At 47.0% G+C, this 19,563-nt stretch overlaps 1 protein-coding gene across 1 annotated transcript in view; it reads right to left on the bottom strand.

The window, feature by feature from the left end:
• The window catches only part of COLEC11 (collectin subfamily member 11), a 47,898-nt gene that overhangs the window by 17,293 nt on the left and 11,042 nt on the right, over positions 1-19,563 (bottom strand). The window contains exon 3 of the mRNA XM_025354887.1: positions 11,985-12,056. Coding sequence (XP_025210672.1) covers positions 11,985-12,056 — 72 coding nt within the window. The remainder of the gene's footprint in view (positions 1-11,984; positions 12,057-19,563) is intronic.

Genomic DNA, 19,563 nt, shown 5'->3' with positions numbered 1-19,563 from the left:
CAGTGTCGTGCCCAGATCCACCCTATCGTCGTGCCCATCATCGTGCCCTCCGTCATGCCCAGTGTCATTATGCCCAGATCCACCCATCATCGTGCTCATCATCGTGCCCCTCGTCATCAAGTCCAGCGTTGTCGTGCCCAGCATCATCATGCCCCCATCATTGTGCCCAGCGTCATCATGCCCAGATTCACCCCATCGTCATGCCCCCATCATCGTGCCCAGTGTCATCGTGCCCAGTGTCATGCACAGCATCATTGTGCCCAGCATCATCGTGCCCAGGGGAAGTTGAGTTGCAGCCCCCAGTTTGCCCAGGACTGCAATGGTTCCCAGGACGCTAGAAACCGGGAAGTCTTGGCCCCCAAGTTCCCGCAGAGGTCACTGTTTTCCTCCAGGTGAGTCCTTGCAGCATAATGCCACAGAAGCCACAGATGTTGGTGACTGGACATCAGGGAACTGCCACTGGGCCCCCACTGCAATGAGCTAGAAAGTTATCCACTAGCACCCAGCTAGCAAGCCCATGGGCAGAAAAGCCAGTGGGCCAGGGGAGCTGGCAAGGCTGTGTCCCACTGGAGAGTGAGACTCCAGGGAGAGTGTGTGGAGGGTGGTGGTGGCTGAGGTCCTGGTTCCCAGCACATCTGAGCCCCCTGGGGCCCGAGCACTGCTTACCACACAGGCAGAGCGCCCAGGGTGTCCTAGGTCTCTGGGAGGAGACTCGTTCCAGCTTGCATATAAAAAGTCCTAAGTTTATTCCCATAAATACCACATCATATGTAAACATATTCCATTCTCTCTTTGACCTAATGTCCTTGAGAATAAACATTATCCAGAACAGAGCACTTACAACTGACAGAAACAGCCACGATTATCAGAAAGAATGTCAGTTGGTTATTGCAGGGCCCGGAAGTCATGCTTATTCCCTAGTGAGTTCCCACGAACAAAAGCACCAGGGCCCAGACCTCCTTCTGTGCAAACGGAAAATAACAACAGCAATCACCAGGCCACCAGGCACCGGGCAACTGCTGCATCCAAGACACTGTGTGTCTATACTTCCTTTTACCCCTTCTGGGAGTCCTGGCAGGTAGATCCCCACCCTCCCCCGCCCTCCATTTTACAGGTACAGAAAAAGGGGACTTGGAAAGACAAAGCTGATTCCAGAAGCTGACATGACTGACAGGTGGTGGAGCCACGATACAGACAGGCCCAGTGTGCCCAGAACTGTCTGGCTCCACGTCTGTGGTCTCTGCCCTGCTCAGCCGAAGCTGGGACCACATTGTGCCTAACAATATTCCTCCCTCCCAGCAAACCACGTCCATCTAGAGATGGGGCTTCTGCTCCAATTCTGTCCAAGCCGTGTGGCCATGGGCAGGGTGGTTGCCTATTCTCTGCATCTCAGGGTCCAACATAAGTGTGAAGGTGAGATTTCCAGATCCATTACCCTGTGATCCCATCTCTACAAAGGATGAGGTGTGCTTCCTTTTGGAGATGTCAGAAGCTGCCATGACTGGCTGTGACCGTTGGAAATAGTAAATACAATGTTATGACTATCCCTGCTTGACAACTCAGATAACAGAGCTGTTAAATAACTTTGTAAAGTCTGCCAGGTATGGCGGCTCATGCCTGTAATCCCAGCATTTTGGGAGGCCAAGGGGGGTGGATTTCTTGAGGTCAGAAGTTCAAGACCAGCCTGACCAACGTGGTGAAACCCCGTCTCCACTAAAAACACAAAAATTAGCCAGGCATGGTGGTGGGCCCCTGTAATCCCGCTACTCAGGAGGCTGAGGCAGGAGAATCACTTGAACCAGGGAGGTGGAGGAGGTTGTAGTGAGCCAAGATTATGCACTGTACTCCAGCCTGGGCAACAGAGTGAGAGCGAGACTCTGTCTCAAAAAAAAAAAAAAAAAATCTTTCAAAGTCCTGGGTCCAAGCTGAGGCCTAGCATAGACCCTTAAGTGCTAAATGCCACTGCCCTAAGCTGACTCCCTGGGATGCCAAACACCACATCCATTTATGGACTCCTAGCCCTCCCCGTCTCCAGATTTCAGAAACCTTGAATTACCAGTAGGCTCCGGAGTGCCTTCCCTAACCCCCACCCTTGGCTGGGTCCACGGCCCCACACCCACCACAAGACAGCCAAGAACGCTGTCTCAGCAGTTGCTCTCCTGCACATCCTGCCTCAGGCTCACCCTCCATCTGTGCCCACCCCTCAGCAGGGACCTGAGGCCTGCTTGAGCATGGAAGCCTGGCCCACACCTGAACATCAGTGGGGACAGGCCTCGGAGCCTGAAAAAGCCTGCTGCCACTTCTAAGTGGGAGAAGGAAGGAAGAAAAGAGGGAGGGAGAAGGGAATTCCTCAGAGCTTTTAATAGCGAATCCTTGCAGCCTTGGATCAGCAAGTCATTGTGTTTGTGGATCCTTTTGTTACGATTCTTTGAAAGGTAGAAACGAAAAGAGTCTATCAGACTTTAACCCCATATCTCTCGGGTAGTCAATGTACGTTTCATGACCCTCTGTCAATCTATCAATCCAATACTTAGGAATAACTACTATGTTGGGGACTTTGAACCACTTACTCACCAGATGGCAGAGTGTGATCCACAAATCCCTACCCTTGAGGAATGTATAATCTAATTAGGAAGACAAGACATGCACGCATTGGTGACCTTAGGAGGATAGCTTTCTACCATAGTCCCCCCAAAGAAGCTTCCATTTTGACAAGTCCCCACGAACAAGAGTGTCTTTGTAGGAGTCCGGAAGTCCAGTGCAGAAGTTCCAGCACACTGTTTGTTACAGAAAAAAATCCAACAGGTGCACTGATGAGGGTAAGAACAGTTTCATTTTACCCATGTGACCCTTTCCCCAGGAAACATAGCTCAGCGCCCAGGGAGACCCCCTTGGCCCATGATTTCTCCCACTGGAGTGAGTAAAGGTGTAGTAAGTGAGCTTCCAGCTTCCCCAGACGTGCAGGATGCTGCCCGAAAAGGCCTGCTTCTTTCTTGTCTCACCTACAATACCGAGGTGACTGACATGGAGGAGAAGTTGGGAGAGACTGGGAGCTGGGAAGAAAGGCTATGGACCTTAATAATTGCTCTGCAGATTTTATTAGGAAGTCCCCCAGCAAGCCAATTGAGACGCCTTTCCTGTGAACCATCCCAGCTGGTCCACGGGCACCCAAATGCTCACATGCTTCACCCATCCCTCCACCAGCTCCCCAAAGGCACCCCCACAGATGGCAAGTGCAAGCATCTCACACAGACAGATAGCTTGACTGTGTGGGATGGGAGAAGGCACAATAACTTGAGCATTTCAGAGCACTGCCCTAGGGGAAACTAATGAGAGGCTCACAGCACCTAGACTGGCTTTGTGGGATCAAGAAAAGGCATATACTCTTAAAAAATTCACCCCTCTCCAAGAGAAGCAAAAGGTGTGGAGCAGGTGCCTCCATAGAAATGGACTGAGAGAGCCTCAGAATCCCTAGCCAGGCTGTTTAGTAAAGAAATTTCTCTCCCAAGAAAAGTCATTAAAAACTAGAGGATGTGACTGCTTTTGCAAATGAAAAAACAGCAATGCAAGACTTCAAGGAATATAAAATACCAAGGAAACATGACACTACCAAAGGAACACAATAATACTCTAGTAAACCAATCCCAAAGAAATGGAGATCTACAAATTGCCTAACAAAGAACTAAAAATAATCACTTTAAGGAAGCTCAGTGAGATACAAGAGAACACAGACACACAACTCAACAAAATTAGGAAAACAATACGTTAAAAATGAGGAATTCAATGAAGAGATAGAGATTATTTTTTTAAAAAAGAACCAAACAGAAACTCTAAAGCTGAAGAACAGGATGAATAAAATTTAAAATGCAGTAGAGAGCATCAACAACAGAACTGATCAAACAAAAGAAAAGAAAGAATATGTGAGCTTGATGACAGGTCATTTAAAAATATCCAATCAAAGAGGAAAAAAGAAAAAAGGCATTAAAAGAAATTAAGAAAGCCTATGAGATCTAAAGGATACCATCAAGAAAGCTAACGTTCACATTATGGAAGTTGCATTAGGAGAATATAGAGAGAAGGTGATAGAAAGCTTATTTAAAGAATTAATGCCTAAAAAACTTTCCAAAGTTGGGAGTGATGTAGACATCAAGGTACATGAAGCTTAAAGTCTCCAAATAGGTTCAACCCACAGAAAACTTCACCAAGATACATTATAATCAAACTACCATAAATCAAAGACAAGAAGAGAATTTTGAAAGCAAAAAGAGAAAAGAAACTCATCACATACAAGAGAACCCTTATAAGGCTATCAGCAGACTTCTCAGCAGAAAACTTGCAGACCAGGAGAAAGTGGGATCATATATTCAAAGTACTGAAAGAAAAAAACTGGCAATGAGATTATGTACTCAGCAAAGCCATCCTTCAAAAATAAAGGAAACATAAAGAGTCTCCCAGATACACAAAAGCTAAAGAAGTTCCCCACCACTAGATTTCCCTTACAAGAAAGATAAAAGAAAGTTCTTCAAGCTGAAACAAAAGGATGCTCATTAGTAACATGAAAACATTTAAAAGTGTAGAGATAACTGATAAAACTATATACTTGTCTTAGTCTGTTTTCTGTTGCCATTACCGAATATCTGTGACCTGGTAATTTATAAAGAAAAGAAATTGGCCGGGCGCCCTGGCTCACGCTTGTAATCCCAGCACTTTGGGAGGCCGAGGCGGGCGGATCATGGGGTCAGGAGATCAAGACCATCCTGGCTGACACAGTGAAACCCCGTCTCTACTAAAAATACAAAAAATTAGCCGGGCGAGGTGGCGGAGCCTGTAGTCCCAGCTACTCGGGAGGCTGAGGCAGGAGAATGGCGGGAACCCGGGAGGCGGAGCTTGCAGTGAGCCGAGATCGCCCCACTGCACTCCAGCCTGGGCCACAGAGCAAGACTCCGTCTCAAAAAAAAAAAAAGAAAAAAGAAATTATTTTTACAGTTCCAGAGGCTGGGAAATCCAAGGTCAAGAGGCCACATCTGATGAGGACTCTCCGTAGAGTCTTGAGGTAGCACAGGGCATCACACAGTAAGGGGGCTCATGAGAGAGGCCACCTGGCTTTTACAATAGTCCCATTCTCATGATAACTAACCCACTCCTGTAATAACCCATTCATCTATTAACTCATAAATGGAGCAGTCATTCATAATGTCAGAGAACTCATGATCCAATCACCTCCTAAAGGTCTGATCTCTCAATACTATATTAAAGTCAAGTTTCAATGTGAGTTTTAGAGGGGGCAAACACTCAAATGATAACAATAGTCAAATTCAGAATACTCTGATGGTGTAATGGTTATGTGTAAATCATATATAACTCTCGTGTAAAGGTTAAAAGACAAAGATATTAAAAATAACTATAGCCACAATAATTTGTTGTTGTTGTTTGTTTTTAGAGACAGGGTTTCACTCTCTCACTGCAGCCTCCAGATCCTGGGCTCAAACAATCCTCCTGCCTCAATCGTGACTACAGGCACGTGCCACCACACCCAGCTAATATATTTTATTTATTTATCTTTTTTGGAGATGGAGTCTCACTCTGCCGCCCAGGCTGGAGTATAGTGGTGCAATCTCAGTTCACTGCAAGACCCACCTCCCGGGTTCAAGGGATTCTCCTGCCTCAGCCTCCTGAGTAGCTGGGACTACAGGTGCACGTCACCACACTTGGCTAATTTTTGTATTTTTAGTAAAGACGAGGTTTCACCATGCTGGCCAGGGTGGTCTCGAACTCCTGACCTCGTGATCCGCCCGCCTCGGCCTCCCAAAGTGCCAGGATTACAGGTGTGAGCCACTGTACCTGGTCCAATAATTTGTTAATAGATGTACAATAAAAAATATGTAAATTGTAATATCAAAAACATAAAATGGCGGGTGGGTGTAAAAGTGTAGAGTTTTGTGTGTGATCAAAGTTATCAGTTTAGCATAGACTGTTATAACTATAAAATGTTTTATATAAGCCTTGTGGTAACCACAAATAAAAAACCTAGTACATACACAAAAGAGAAAAAGGAATCAAAGCATACTACTAAAGAAAAGTATCAACTCACAAAAGACAACAGCAAGACAGGAAGAAAGGAACAAAGGATCTACCAAGTGACCAGAAAACAATTAACAAAATGGCAATGGCAAATCCTTAGCTATCAATAATTACTTTAAATGTAAATAGATTAAATTATCCAATCAAAACACATACAGTAGCTTAATAAAAAACAAAAATGAAAAGAAGACGCAACTATATACACTGCCTACAAAAGACACACTTCAGCTTTAAGGTCACATATAGACGAAAAATGAAGGGATGGAAAAAGATATTCCACACAAACTGAAACCAAAACAGAATAGGAGTAGCTATATTTATTTTCTATCAGACAAAATAGACTATGTCAAAAACTGTAGCCAAGAGTAAAAAAAAGGTTTTTATATAATGATAAAGAGTGAATTCATCAAGAAAACATAATCATTACAAATATATACACATTCAACACTGGAGCATCTAAATAGGTAAAGCAGATATTAACAGATCTGAAGGGAAAATAGATAGCAATACACTAATAGTAGGGGACATCAATACCTCACTTTCAACAATGGAAAGATCACCCAGACAGAAAATCGATAAGAAAACACTGTACGTAAACTACACTTTAGACCGAATGGAGCTAACAGACATACAGAGAACGCCCCATCCAACAGCGCAGAAAACACGTCCTCTCCGGTGCACACGGAACATTCTTCAAGACACATCGTACGTTAGGCCACAAAACACGTCTTAACAAATTCAAGGAGACTGAAATCATATCAAGCATCTCTTCTAACCACAACAGCATAAAACTAGGAATCAGCAAGAGAAGGAAAACTGGAAAATTCACAAATACGAGAAAATTAAACAAGACATTCCTGAACAATCAATGAGTCAAAAAGAAATTTAAAAAATCTTGAAACAAATGAAAATGAAAACACAACATACAAAAACTTATGGGATACAGCAAAAAAGATATTCTAAGAGGAAAGTTTATAACAACAAATACCTACATGAAAGGAAAAGAAAGATTACAAACAAACAATCTAACTTTACACCATAAGGGACTAGAAAAAAACAAACAAACGAAGCCCAAAGTTAGAAGTAAGGAAATAACAAAGATCCGAGCAGAAATAATCAAATAGAGACTAGAAGAGCGATAGCAAAGTGACAAAACTGAGTTGCTTTTTGAAAAGGCAAAAAAAAAAAAAAAAAAAAAAAATTGACAAAACCTTAGCTAGACTAAGAAAAAAGAGCTAACTCAAATAAAATCAGAAATGCAATGGAGAAATGACAACTGATACCACAGAAATATGAAGGGTCGTAAGAGACTAATATGAATAATTATACATCAAAAGTTTGAATAACCTACAAGAAATGGATAAATTCCTAGAAACATACAACCCACCGAGACTGAATAATGAAAAAATAATAAATTTGAACAGATCGGTAATAAGACTGATTCCATAGTCAAAAATCTCCAATCAAAGAAAAGTCCAGGACCTGGCATCCTCATGCCAAACTTTACCAAAAATTTAAATAAGAATTAATACCAATCCTTCTAAAATCTTACAAAAAACTTCTGAAGAGAACACTTCTGAAATAGCTTTACAAAGCTAGCATTACCCTGATACCAAAGCCAGAAAAGGACAGTAGAAGAAAAAAAAATTACAGGCCAATATCCCTGATGAACATAGATGCAAAAATCCTCAACACAATACTAGCAAACTAAATTTAACAGCACATTAAAAGGATTATACACGGCCAGGCGCAGTGGCTCATGCCTGTAATCCCAGCACTTTGGGAGGTCAAGGCAGGTGGATCACCTGAGGTCAGGAGTTCAAGACCAGCCTGGCCAACATGGTGAAACCTCATTTCTACTAAAAATACAAAAATTAGCCGGGCATGGTGGTGCATGCCTGTAATCCCCGCTACTCGGGAGGCTGAGGCAGAAGAATCGTTTGAACTCAGGAGGCAGAAGTTGCAGTGAACCAAGATCGTGCCATTGCACTCCAGCCTGGGCAACAGAGCAAGACTCCATCTCAGAAAAAAAAAAGGAGGGGGATTATACACCATGATCAAGCAAAATTTATGCCTATGGTTCAACATACAGAAATCAATAAATGTGATATACCCCATCAACAGAATAGAGAATAAACATCATATTATCATCAGTAGATGCAGAAAGAACATTTGACAAAACTCAGTGTTGTTTAATGATAAAAGTTCTCAAGAAAGCACATATACAAAGAATCCATCTCAACACAATAAAGGCCATATATGAGAAGTCCACAGCTAACATCATACTCACTGGTGAAAAGCTGAAAGCTTTACTCTAAAATCAGAAACAAGACAAGGATGCCCATTCTCACCTCTTGTATTCAATATAGGGCTGGAAGTCCTAGCCAGAACAATTAAGCAAGAAAGAGAAAAAGAAAGGGGAAAGGAAAGAAAAGGAAAGGGAGAAAGAGAGAGAAAGAAAGGAAGAGAAAGGGAGAGGGAGGGAGGGAGGGAGGGATCCAAATTGGAAAGGGAGAGAGAAAGCTGGCTCTGTTTGCAGATGCCATAATCTTATATAAATAAAACCCTAAAGACTCCACTAAAAACTGGTTAGCACTAACAAACAAATTCAGTAAAGTTGCAGGATACAAAATCAACACACGGACGTCAGCAGCATTTCTATACACTAACAACGAGCTACCTGAAGAAATTTAAGGAAACAGTCTCCCTGACTATAGCACCAAACAGAATGACATATTTAGGAATAAATTTAACCAAGGAAGAGTTGTGTACCTGTACACTGAGAACTATGAAACATTGAGGACACAAATAAATGGAAAAAATATCTCATGTTCATGGATCAAAAGAATTAATATTTCAAAACGTCCACACTACCCAAAGCAATCTACAGATTCAGTGCAATCCCCATCAAAATTCCAAAGGCACTTTTCACAGAAATGGAAAAAAAATCCTAAAATTCATGTGAATCCATAAAAGGTCATGTATCGCCAAAGCGGTCTTCAGCAAGAAAATCAAAGCTGAAGGCATCACACTTCCTGGTTTTAAAGTATATTACGGATAGATGGTAATCAAAGCAGTATACTTGCTCAAACGAGCACTGGCATAAAAACAGACACACAGACCATAGAGCAGAATAGAAAGCACAGAAATAAGCCCGTGCGTGCATATACAGTCAACTAACCTTCAACAAAGGCACAAAAAATACACAATGTTACTGGGAAAACTGAATATTCACATGCAAAAAAAACCACAACTGAATCCTTGTCTTAGACCATACATAAAAATCAGCTCGGCCGGGCGCGGTGGCTCAAGCCTGTAATCCCAGCACTTTGGGAGGCCGAGACGGGCGGATCGCGAGGTCAGGAGATCGAGACCATCCTGGCGAACACGGTGAAACCCCGTCTCTACTAAAAAATACAAAAAACTAGCCGGGCGAGGCGGCGGGCGCCTGTAGTCCCAGCTACTCGGGAGGCTGAGGCAGGAGAATGGCGTAAACCCGGGAGGCGGCGCTTGCAGTGAGCTGAGATCCGGCCACTGTACTCCAGCCTGGGCGACAGAGCGAGACTCCGTCTCACAAAAAAAAAAAAAAAAAAAAAAAAAATCAGCTCAAAATAGAAGACTTAAATGTAATACCTGAAATCACAGAACTCCTAAAAGAAAATGTAAGGGAAAAGTTCCTTGACTTTGGTCTTGGCAATGATTTTTTTTTTATATGACCCCAAAAGCACGGGCAACAAAAGCAAAAATAAGTAAGTGGGACTAAGCTATCCAACTAACAAGTTTCTGCACAGCAAAGAAAGCAATCAACAAAACAGAAAGGTGCCTATGGAACGGGAGACAGTATTTGCAAACCATGTATCTGATAAGAGGTTAATATCCAAAATATATCAGGAACTCATACAACTCAATAGCCAAAAAACAACCCAATTTAAAAATGGGCAAATAATCTGAATAGACTTTTTTTTTTTTTTTTTTTTTTTTTGAGATGGAGTCTCGCTCTGTCGCCCAGGCTGGCGTGCAGTGGCGTGATCTCGGCTCACTGCAAGCTCCGCCTCCCGGGTTCACGCCATTCTCCTGCCTCAGCCTCCCAAGTAGCGGGGACTACAGGCGCCTGCCACCATGCCCGGCTAATTTTTTGTATTTTTAGTAGAGACGGAGTTTCACCGTGTTAGCCAGGATGGTCTGGATTTCCTGACCTCGTGATCTGCCCGCCTCGGCCTCCCAGAGTGCTGGGATTACAGACGGACATTTTTCTAAAGAAGACATACAGATGTCCAACAGATATACGGAAAGGTGCTCAACATCATCAATTATTAGGAAAATAGAAACTAAAGCCACAATGAGACATTACCTCACACCTGTGAGGATGGCTGGTATCAAAAAGTCAAAAGAGAGTAAGCATTGGAGAAGATGTGGAGAAAAGGGAGCCCTTAGACATCACTGCTGGGAATGGAAAACAGTACAGAGGCTCCTTGAAAACATCAAAAGCAGAACTACCACATGATCCGGCCATGTCACTACTGGGTTCACAGGCAGAGGAATGAAATCGGATCTCGAAGAGATCCCTACAGTTTCATGCTGACTGCAGCATTATTCACAATGGCCGTCATATGAAAACAACCTAAGCAACCGTTGACCAATCAGTGGATAAAGAAAACATGGCATATATATAACAGAATATTATTCAGTCTTGAAATATAAGAAAATCCTACCATTTGTGACCTGGATGAACCTGGAGGGCATTACGCTAAATGAAATAAGAATGTTCTAGCTCTTGCTCAGGACGAGGGTACAAGTGGGGGCAATGGTCAAAACCGATTGCACTGTAATCTCAAAATGGGAATGTCCAAACATTACACCTCAAAAACGTTTCAAAAACAGTGTATGGGCTTAAATATATATTTAATCATCTTTGTGTTGTTATAATAAATTTTTTTAATTGGAAACAACTTAACTCTCCAATGTTAAAGGATTGGTTGGGGGGTTGGCTAACTGTAGTATATGTTCTTATAGAATGATGTATACATATTGAGAAAGCATTTCTAGAGACAATTTTTAATGACTTGGAAAAAAAATGTATTGCTTTAGGCCAGGAGTTCGAGACCAGCCTGGCCAACAAGGTGAAGACTAGTCTCTACCAAAAATACCAAAAAAAAAAAAAAATTAGCTGGGCATGATAGCACATGACAGCTACTCAACAGGTTGAGGCAGGAGAATGGCTTGAACCTGGGAGGTGGAGGTTACAGTGAGCCAAGACTGTGCCACTGCACTCCAGCGTGGGCGACAGAGCAAGACTCTGTCTCAAAAAAAACAAAAAGAAAAGAAAAAGAAAAAATATTTTAAAAAATTTAAAGCAGTAACAAGGAGTATATAAAGATAATAGCCACCATGTGTTTAACCCCTGCCATGTACTGTGCAGCTACTTAACACATGATACATTTCCTTTACATGTATGATCTGGCTCCCATGAGCCTCGGCACAGTCCCACAAGGCAGGCAGATCATCCGACTTTAGGAGGAGACAGATGCACAGTGATGAGGGTCCTATCTGTGTACCCTGCCACAGTGTCTTCATAACGACACTGATCCACTTAGCGCTCACAAATGATCTGGAAGCTGTTATTCCCATCTTACAGATGAGGCTTACAGAGGCCAGGAGCCTCTGCTGAGTTCCAGGACACACTTTCTCTCCTGGGGCCGCACAGGTCAGCACACGGAGCACTGCTGAAGGAGCATTCTCCCCTCCTTGCTCCCGAGCCAAGCCCCGTGCCGTCTGCCTCCCTGGGACCCAGAAGGCAGGTCCTGTCCTCTCTGGAACCACCACCCCCACCTCCCCACCCGGCTCTAGCAGAAGTGGTGCCTCCATCCTCAGAGGTCTGAGGGCCGGCCCAGGGCTGTGGGTACCTTTTTCTCCCGTGGGGCCGACTCTTCCAGGCCGTCCTGGGGCGCCTTTGTCTCCCTTCTCTCCCGCATCCCCTGTGGAAGAAGTCACATCCATTTAGCAGCTTGTCTGGCCAGCACAGCATCCCAGAGTGATTTGTGGAGGAAGAACAGTTAGAAGGGCTCTCTCTGGGTCCCTGCAGGTGCCCAGGCCCCTTGTCCCCACGCCCTCCCCCGCTGCCTGCAGCCCAGCCCCTACGCTGGATGCCCCTGATTCTGTTTTTAGGGCTATTTCTCTCCCTGCCCTACCTTCTCTCTTAGAAAGGGCATGTTTCTTTCACCAGTTCCCCTTCTTGGTGGGCTCCCAGTCTGTCCCTGGGCACACAGTGCGCCATCTAAATGCCAGCTCTCCCCCACCCTAACACCAATGAGAAGGGTGGCAGCGTCTCCAGGTGCCCCCCACGGGAAGTGACACCCCGACCTCTCCCTGAGCTTCGTCTGCTTGGCACTCGGGGAAGGATGACCTCGGGCGCTATGTCAGCACCCCCCGGCCCTGTCAGCATGAGTCCCCCAGGCACAGGCTCCTGCTCAGCCAGGGCCTCCACCGTGGGGGCTGCCTGTGACCAGGTGGGCACGTCCACCCGCTTCCGGGGCTCAGCAGGTGCGGGAGACAGAGGGTGAATCACGGTGGAGACACCCTACAAGGCACAGTTCAGAGATGTGCGCAGTGAGGCCAGGGGCCTTAGGAAGGCCTGTGGGCACCAACGCCTCCGCTCCAGTCTGCTCCCCACACTCTGATCCACACCAAAACCACTGTCCTGAAACACACGGAATTCTATTATGTCTCTGGATTTAGCTATCAGTGACGCCCAGTACTTGAGCCCCTCCTCAGTGTGGTCTCTACCTCGGATCCCGGTCATTCCCTACTCTGTGCCCTCTGCCCAGCCTGCCTGGTCAGCCGGCTCCTGTCCAGCGTCCGCCTTCTCACCTGGTTCTCCCGGAGGCTCTTCTGGATTCTCTCAACAGGACCACTCTGATCTGCTGGCTGGGACTCCTCTGTAGTCATTTTTATAAGGCCGCATTTCTTACCTGTTGCACTATCCCTCCTCTGAATGGCTGCAGAGAGGGAGTGTGTGTGTGTGCATGTGTGTGTGTACACGTGTGCGTGTGCAGCTGTGTGCGCATGTGTGCGTGTGTGTGCACGTCTGCGTGTGTGCATCTGTGTGCATGTGTGTGTGCATGTGCATAGATGTGCGTGTGGGTGCATGTGCATGTGTGCGTGTGTGAGTGTAGGTGTGCGTGTGTGTGTGCGTGTGCATGGGTGTGCATGTGTGTGCACTGACATGCTACAAGTTCACCTTCCCTCTCTGCACAATTGTGCCAGCGTTCACGTAAACTTTGCTTCTCTATAACTCTCCATTTGCACCTTGTCTTGGAGAGAGGCTCAGCTGAGATTACAGATCCCTCCACAAAATCCCCAAAGCTGATTATCTGGCCTCACGGAGGGGACATTCCATTTAAATCCAAGTAACAAAGAGAAAAGCACAGCGACGGCGGCTGGCACATCCCCACATCACCCCGGTGCCCCAGCCCCAGCCCCCCAGGGCCACCTGCTGAGAAGCCTGTGGGCTGCCCCTGGGCTGACCCACGGTGGACACTCACACACTGCCCTGAGGCTCCAAGTAGTTCTCAAGTCTGCTTTCCTAGCTTGTAAGAAGAAAAGAAAAGTGTTGACAGTTTAGCAAGAAATATCCACTAGGCCGGGCGCGGTGGCTCAAGCCTGTAATCCCAGCACTTTGGGAGGCCGAGACGGGTGGATCACGAGGTCAGGAGATCGAGACCATCCTGGCTAACACGGTGAAACCCCGTTTCTACTAAAAAATACAAAAAACTAGCCGGGCGAGGTGGCGGGCGCCTGTAGTCCCAGCTACTCGGGAGGCTGAGGCAGGAGAATGGCGGGAACCTGGGAGGCGGAGCTTGCAGTGAGCTGAGATCCGGCCACAGCACTCCAGCCTGGGCGACAGAGCAAGACTCCGTCTCAAAAAAAAAAAAAAAAAAAAAAGAAATATCCACTAACAAGATAAACTCAGCATTAAGAATCCTCAGAGGTTTCAGGGGCACCAGCATCGTGCAGAAGAAAGAACAGAGGAGACAGAAAGGTGGAGCAGCCGGACACTGACTGTGCAATCGGTGAACTGAGGTCCTCATAACATGGGAGAGGCCAGTCCGTGAACAACAGCACACTGCGGCGGAAAGAGCCGAGCAGAGATGTGCGGGAGCCACTCCGCAGAAAGGCGAGTCCCTGGTGGCCAAGGACGAAGAGGCCTAGTGAAGCCAGGGGTGAGGAGGAAGCATTGTTCACAGGGCAGTACTAATAAGAAATGCAGGTGTCGTTTGTTTGTTTTGAAGTTATGAAGTTGAGAGTTGAAGGAAAAACTTACAAATGCCAATGGCCATCTTATAGCATTTCCGGAAAGAGAGGAACAAAGGCTTCGTGGCTGTGAAGATTCAGGAGCTGCAATTTCCCAGTACTAAGGAAAGCCAGGAAAGAATGCTGTGAAAGGGCCTGCAGAGAACCACACGGGGAAAATCAGAGAAAAGTAACTCAGACATGTCAGAGCGACACCGCAGAACGCTGAGAATAAAGAGAAAATTCTGTCAGCTACCCAGGAGGGGAAAACAGTTTTATAGACTGCATGCCTGTGAATGAGAATCAGATTGACATAAGAATTCTCATTAGCAACACGGGGCGCAAGAATAAAATGAGGCAATCACCTCAACAAAGGAGCCATAATTTAGACAGCAAGATCCAAAAAGTCCCTCTGAGGGGCGGCTCTCAGGCTGAGCTGCTGAGCAGGGTAGCCAGGCAGGCACAGAGTAAGAAGTGTTCCGAGCACAGGGTCAGCAGGTGCACAGACGAGGGGGAAGGGCTGGAAGGGCTGACGGGAAGCCAGGTGGCTGGGCAGAGCCAGCCACGAGCCTGGGGCAGCAGGCAGCCCAGCGACTTCATGCCTGGAGCTCATGGGGATAACTTGACCGTCCATGCCATGGGCCATGGGGATAACCTGACCATCCATGCCATGGGCCATGGGGATAACCTGACCATCCATGCCACGGGCCATGGGGATAACTTGACCATCCATGCCATGGTCCAGGCCAACAGTGATTGTGGCCGAGAGGAGGGCAGAAGAATGTTTCCTTCATAAAGCATTTCACACCACCTACATGACAGCAGTCTGCTCTCTCCCCCACAGGCTGAAAGCTCCGAGAAGACGCAGCTCCATCTCACCCAACCCTGGGTCCCCCAGAGCACCAGGAAGAGGAGGGTGCTCCAACAGCACTCGTAGAGAATTAACACTAAGCAGGTCTGCCACCTCTTCTCAAACTGCTTAAGAAAGCTCCTGGAGTTTGTACATGGCATTCACTTATTTGCATAATAATTTCACCATGGGTAGGGCACTGTGTCCACTCTACAGGTGAAGACGCAGCTGTGAGAATCAAGTGACATGTCCAAGCTGGGATGTGCTGGCACGCCAGTGTGTCTTTACCACGCCTTCCTCAGGCATCGAAACCTCACAGCGAGACTCACTAACCAGCATGACTACTCACCCTCGTCTCCTCTCCTCCTAAAGACAAAGCAGTAAGGACAAGTTTGTCATGATAGCTTCTGACCAACCTCCACTTGCATCCATCTGCTTGTCTCTAATCTGATTTTTGAAAACTTGTTGGCCAGGTGCAGTGACTCATGCCTGTGATCCCAGCACTTTGGGAGGCCAAGGCAGGAGGATCACTTAAAGGCAGCCTGGGCAACACAGCAAGACTCCATCTCTACAAAAAAATTAGCAAGGGCCGGGCATGGTGGCTCACACCTGTAATCCCAGCACTTTGGGAGGCCAAAACGGGTGGATCACCTGAAGTCAAGAGTTCGAGACCAGCCTGGTCAACATGGTGAAACCCCGTCTCTACCAAAAATACAAAAATTAGCCGGATGTGGTAGTGGGTGCCTGTCATCTCAGCTACTCTGAAGGCTGAGGCAGGAGAATCACTTGAACCCAGGAGGCAGAGGTTGCAATGAGCTGAGATCACGCTATTGCACTCCAGCCTGGGCAACAAGAGTGAAACTCCGTCTCAAAAAAAAAAAAATTAGCAGGGTGTGTTGCTGTGCACCTGTAGTCCCAGCGACTCAGGAAGCTGAGGTGGGAGGAGCTCTTCAGCCCAGGAGTTGGAGGCTGCAGTTAATTGCACCACTGCACTCCAGCCCGGGTGACAGAGCAAGATCCTGTCTCTAAAAAAGCAAAAAAACAAAAAAAACAAAATCAAAGAAAAGAAAAATAGTTCATAGTAACGACTGGAGGCAGGCAAGGACCCTGAAAACACCACACATTACACTGTGTCCGACAAACTCTCGTTACTAAAGCAGGAAAGAAAGAACAATAAGTCATTAAAAACAGCACGACTTTCGAAAGAAGAGGATTTAACATGGATTTTCCTCATATATCTCAGCTAATCACAAAATCCACTTAAACGCCATCTCCCAGGGGCTCTGCTTAATGGACCTGTGTCTGCAGTTGAACAGGGCCAGGTGCGTTTCAGCCAGCGCTGGGCAGCAGGTACCCCAAATGCCTCATGGCTGTGCCTGCAGTGTGGAGAGCCCAAACCTGGAGTCAGAAACTGCTTTCCTTCCTGTGCAAAACCCAGCGTAAGCCCTCCCAGCCTGGCCCTCCTCAGCTCTGATGAGGATTGAACAAAATACGCCCTGGAAGACGCCGTGCTGGTTGTCACGAGAAAAAGTATTCTAATCCCTGGTTCGGGACCAGCAGCACTGAAGACCGGAGAGTACAGAGGCCTACCATCCATGGCGGGGCTGCCCTGGTTTCTCTGCGGTCCCCGTCGCCTCCGCCTTGCAGACTTGCCCTGTCCACGCATCTTAAGAACCAAGGCTGTTTTCAAGCACTGTTCACAATTTGGCAGGGTTGTTTGTTTTCTTGGTTTTTTTGTTTTGTTTTTTTTGTTTGTTTTTTGGGGTTTTTTTTTTTTCCCCCCAGAGATGCGGTCTTACTATGCTGCCCTGGGTAGTCTCAAGCTCCTGGGCTCAAGTCATCCTCCCACCTCAGCTTCCCAAAGTGCCAGGATCACAGGCATGAGCCACTGCACCTGGCCAGTTTGGCAGGGTTTGAAGTGTTCATTGTCCACTGGTCCCAGGGGTCACAAAGATGTATGTCCCTGCAGGTAATGACTCCAGAGCAGGATGTCTATACACCTCCCCACTCAGCGCTGTGCATTTTGTAATGTAGACCCAGCGAGCATCCTTTTCATTTTCAGATGATTGACTACACAGTTCTAATGACAAGTTATTTCTCTGCCAGGAGAGGCTAACATTTCAACCGCTGGCTCACTTCCCACCATCATCACAATGCGGCTATCTCCTTGCTCAAAGAAACAAAACGTGGCTGGCATTTACTGTTTGCCTGGCTTCCCTGCAAATCATGCACAAATCTATGAATAAAAATCTTTTACCTAGATTGCATATGGGGTCATTTCCCGCCCAGCTAGGAAGGCACACGCCAGTTATTTTATGGAGAACCTAAGGTATTTCAACATATTTACAGCCAGTTGAGGAAGATCCGTGGACAGTGCTTGACTGTCGTGCCACCGGCTTCTAAGGCTGAACAAGCTCGTGTGCCAGCGACTTCACATCCCTGCCGGCCACAGCAAGTGCCACGGCCCATGGGAAGTCAGAGAGGAGGAAGCCAGGACCTCAGCCTGCTTGGCCTGTTCTACACAAGGGGAGATGGCACAGACAGACCGTCAGATGTCAGAAGAGCAAACCTCCCACAGCGCATGTTATTCAGGCCCCATTACTGGCTTTATCAATGCTGTTTTAAAGAATGGCAGTAAATGATTTTTAAATTAATTTGATAGGCCAGGCGTGGTGGCTCACACCTGCAATCCCAGCATTTTGGGAGGCCAAAGCGGGTGGGTCAGGAGTTCGAGACCAGCCTGGACAACACGGTGAAACCCCGTCTCTACTAAAAATACAAAAATTAGCCAGGCATGGTGGTGTGTGCCTGTAATCTCAGCTACTTGGGAGGCCGAGGCAGGAGAATCGCTTGAACCCGGGAAGTGGAGGTTGCAGTGAGCCAAGGTCGTACCACTGCACTCCAGCCTGGGCAACAAGAGAGAAACTCCATCGCAAAAAGAAAAAAAAAAAGCAAAAAAAAATTAATTTGGTAAAACCTATAAGAAGAACTATGACCTTTCATATTTCCGGGCAACACATTTGTTAATACAGATAAATGTTTTCCCACCTACAGTCATTTTTTTAACCACTAAAAAAAAAAGACTGCTTTTTTCCCATTAAAAGGAGTTGTCATTCTCTCTAAATGTAAAGATGATATATTAGTATTAGCCCTGGAATGACAAATAAATGTCATTCAAGCACCACCAGCAGTCAGTGGCAGCCAGGCGCGTGTGCCCAGGAACATTCTTCAGCCAAATGTGGAGTCGGCAAAGGTTTCAGGATCCAAAATGCAAGTGGTGCAGGGGGAGGGCGCGTGCCGTGTTTCGCAGACCAGATGCCACCTCATGTCATGGGTTGAATGGCGGGACTGTGAGGAGACAGACCATGGCTTCTTCATCCCAGCCCTGAGCCTGCCTGGTAGATTCTCAACAGACGTTTGTCTAATGAATGAATGGTGACTACGTATGTGTCTGTTTCCTTAAAAGTAGGCACTGCACTGCACGCTGCCTCTGCTCTCTGACTTCCAACTGCACTGCATGCTGCCTCTCCTCTCTGACCTCCAGCTGCACTGCACTGCACGCTGCCTCTCCTCTCTGACCTCCAGCTGCACTGCACTGCACGCTGTCTCTCCTCTCTGACCTCCAGTGGTACTGCACGTTGTCTCTCCTCTCTGACCTCCAGCTGCCCTGCATGCTGTCTCTCCTCTCTGACCTCCAGCTGCACTGCACTGCACGCTGCCTCTCCTCTCTGACCTCCAGCGGCCCTGGGGTGCTACAGCACATGCTGTGGCTGGCAGGGATGAAGTCTGCTGGCACACACCATTTTCTCCATTGAGTAACCCAATTTCTGACACACTGGGCATCCTGAATCCTTCTAAACCGTTCCTCGCCCCTGGTGCTCACCTCTCACTTGCAGACCCACGGGGCACGTGCTGGAAGGACACCTGATCTGCTCCCTGGTTGGGCTCACTGCCTGCACAGGGTTAGAGCTTTGTAAGTCACTGTCCCAGAGCCGGGAACAGGGGCTGGGTCCCCGGTCACCGTGTGCCCACTCCTGGTGCCACTATTGCATCCCCACAGAACCCAAAGCTGGCATTGCCTCCCCAACCTCACGGACCAGGAGGCCAAGGCTTGGAAGGACAGGTGACCCATCACGCAGCATAGCTGACCCACAGCACACTCAGATCTGCCCTACTTCCCAGCCTGTGAAGGTTGGGAAGGGACCCTACCCATGCGGGAAATGATAGCATATCCAGAGGACCCAGGACGTGGACGGCTGGGAAGGACCCTCCCAACAGCACCTGGGAAAGGCAGCATCCAGAAAGGACCCTGGAGCCCACCCCACGGTCCCCACTATTGCGGG

Source organism: Theropithecus gelada, chromosome 13, assembly GCF_003255815.1.
Source record: "Theropithecus gelada isolate Dixy chromosome 13, Tgel_1.0, whole genome shotgun sequence".
Taxonomy (NCBI): Eukaryota; Metazoa; Chordata; class Mammalia; order Primates; family Cercopithecidae; genus Theropithecus; species Theropithecus gelada.
The sequence above is the reverse complement of the archived record's forward strand: the minus strand, read 5'-3'. Positions and strand labels throughout refer to the sequence as shown.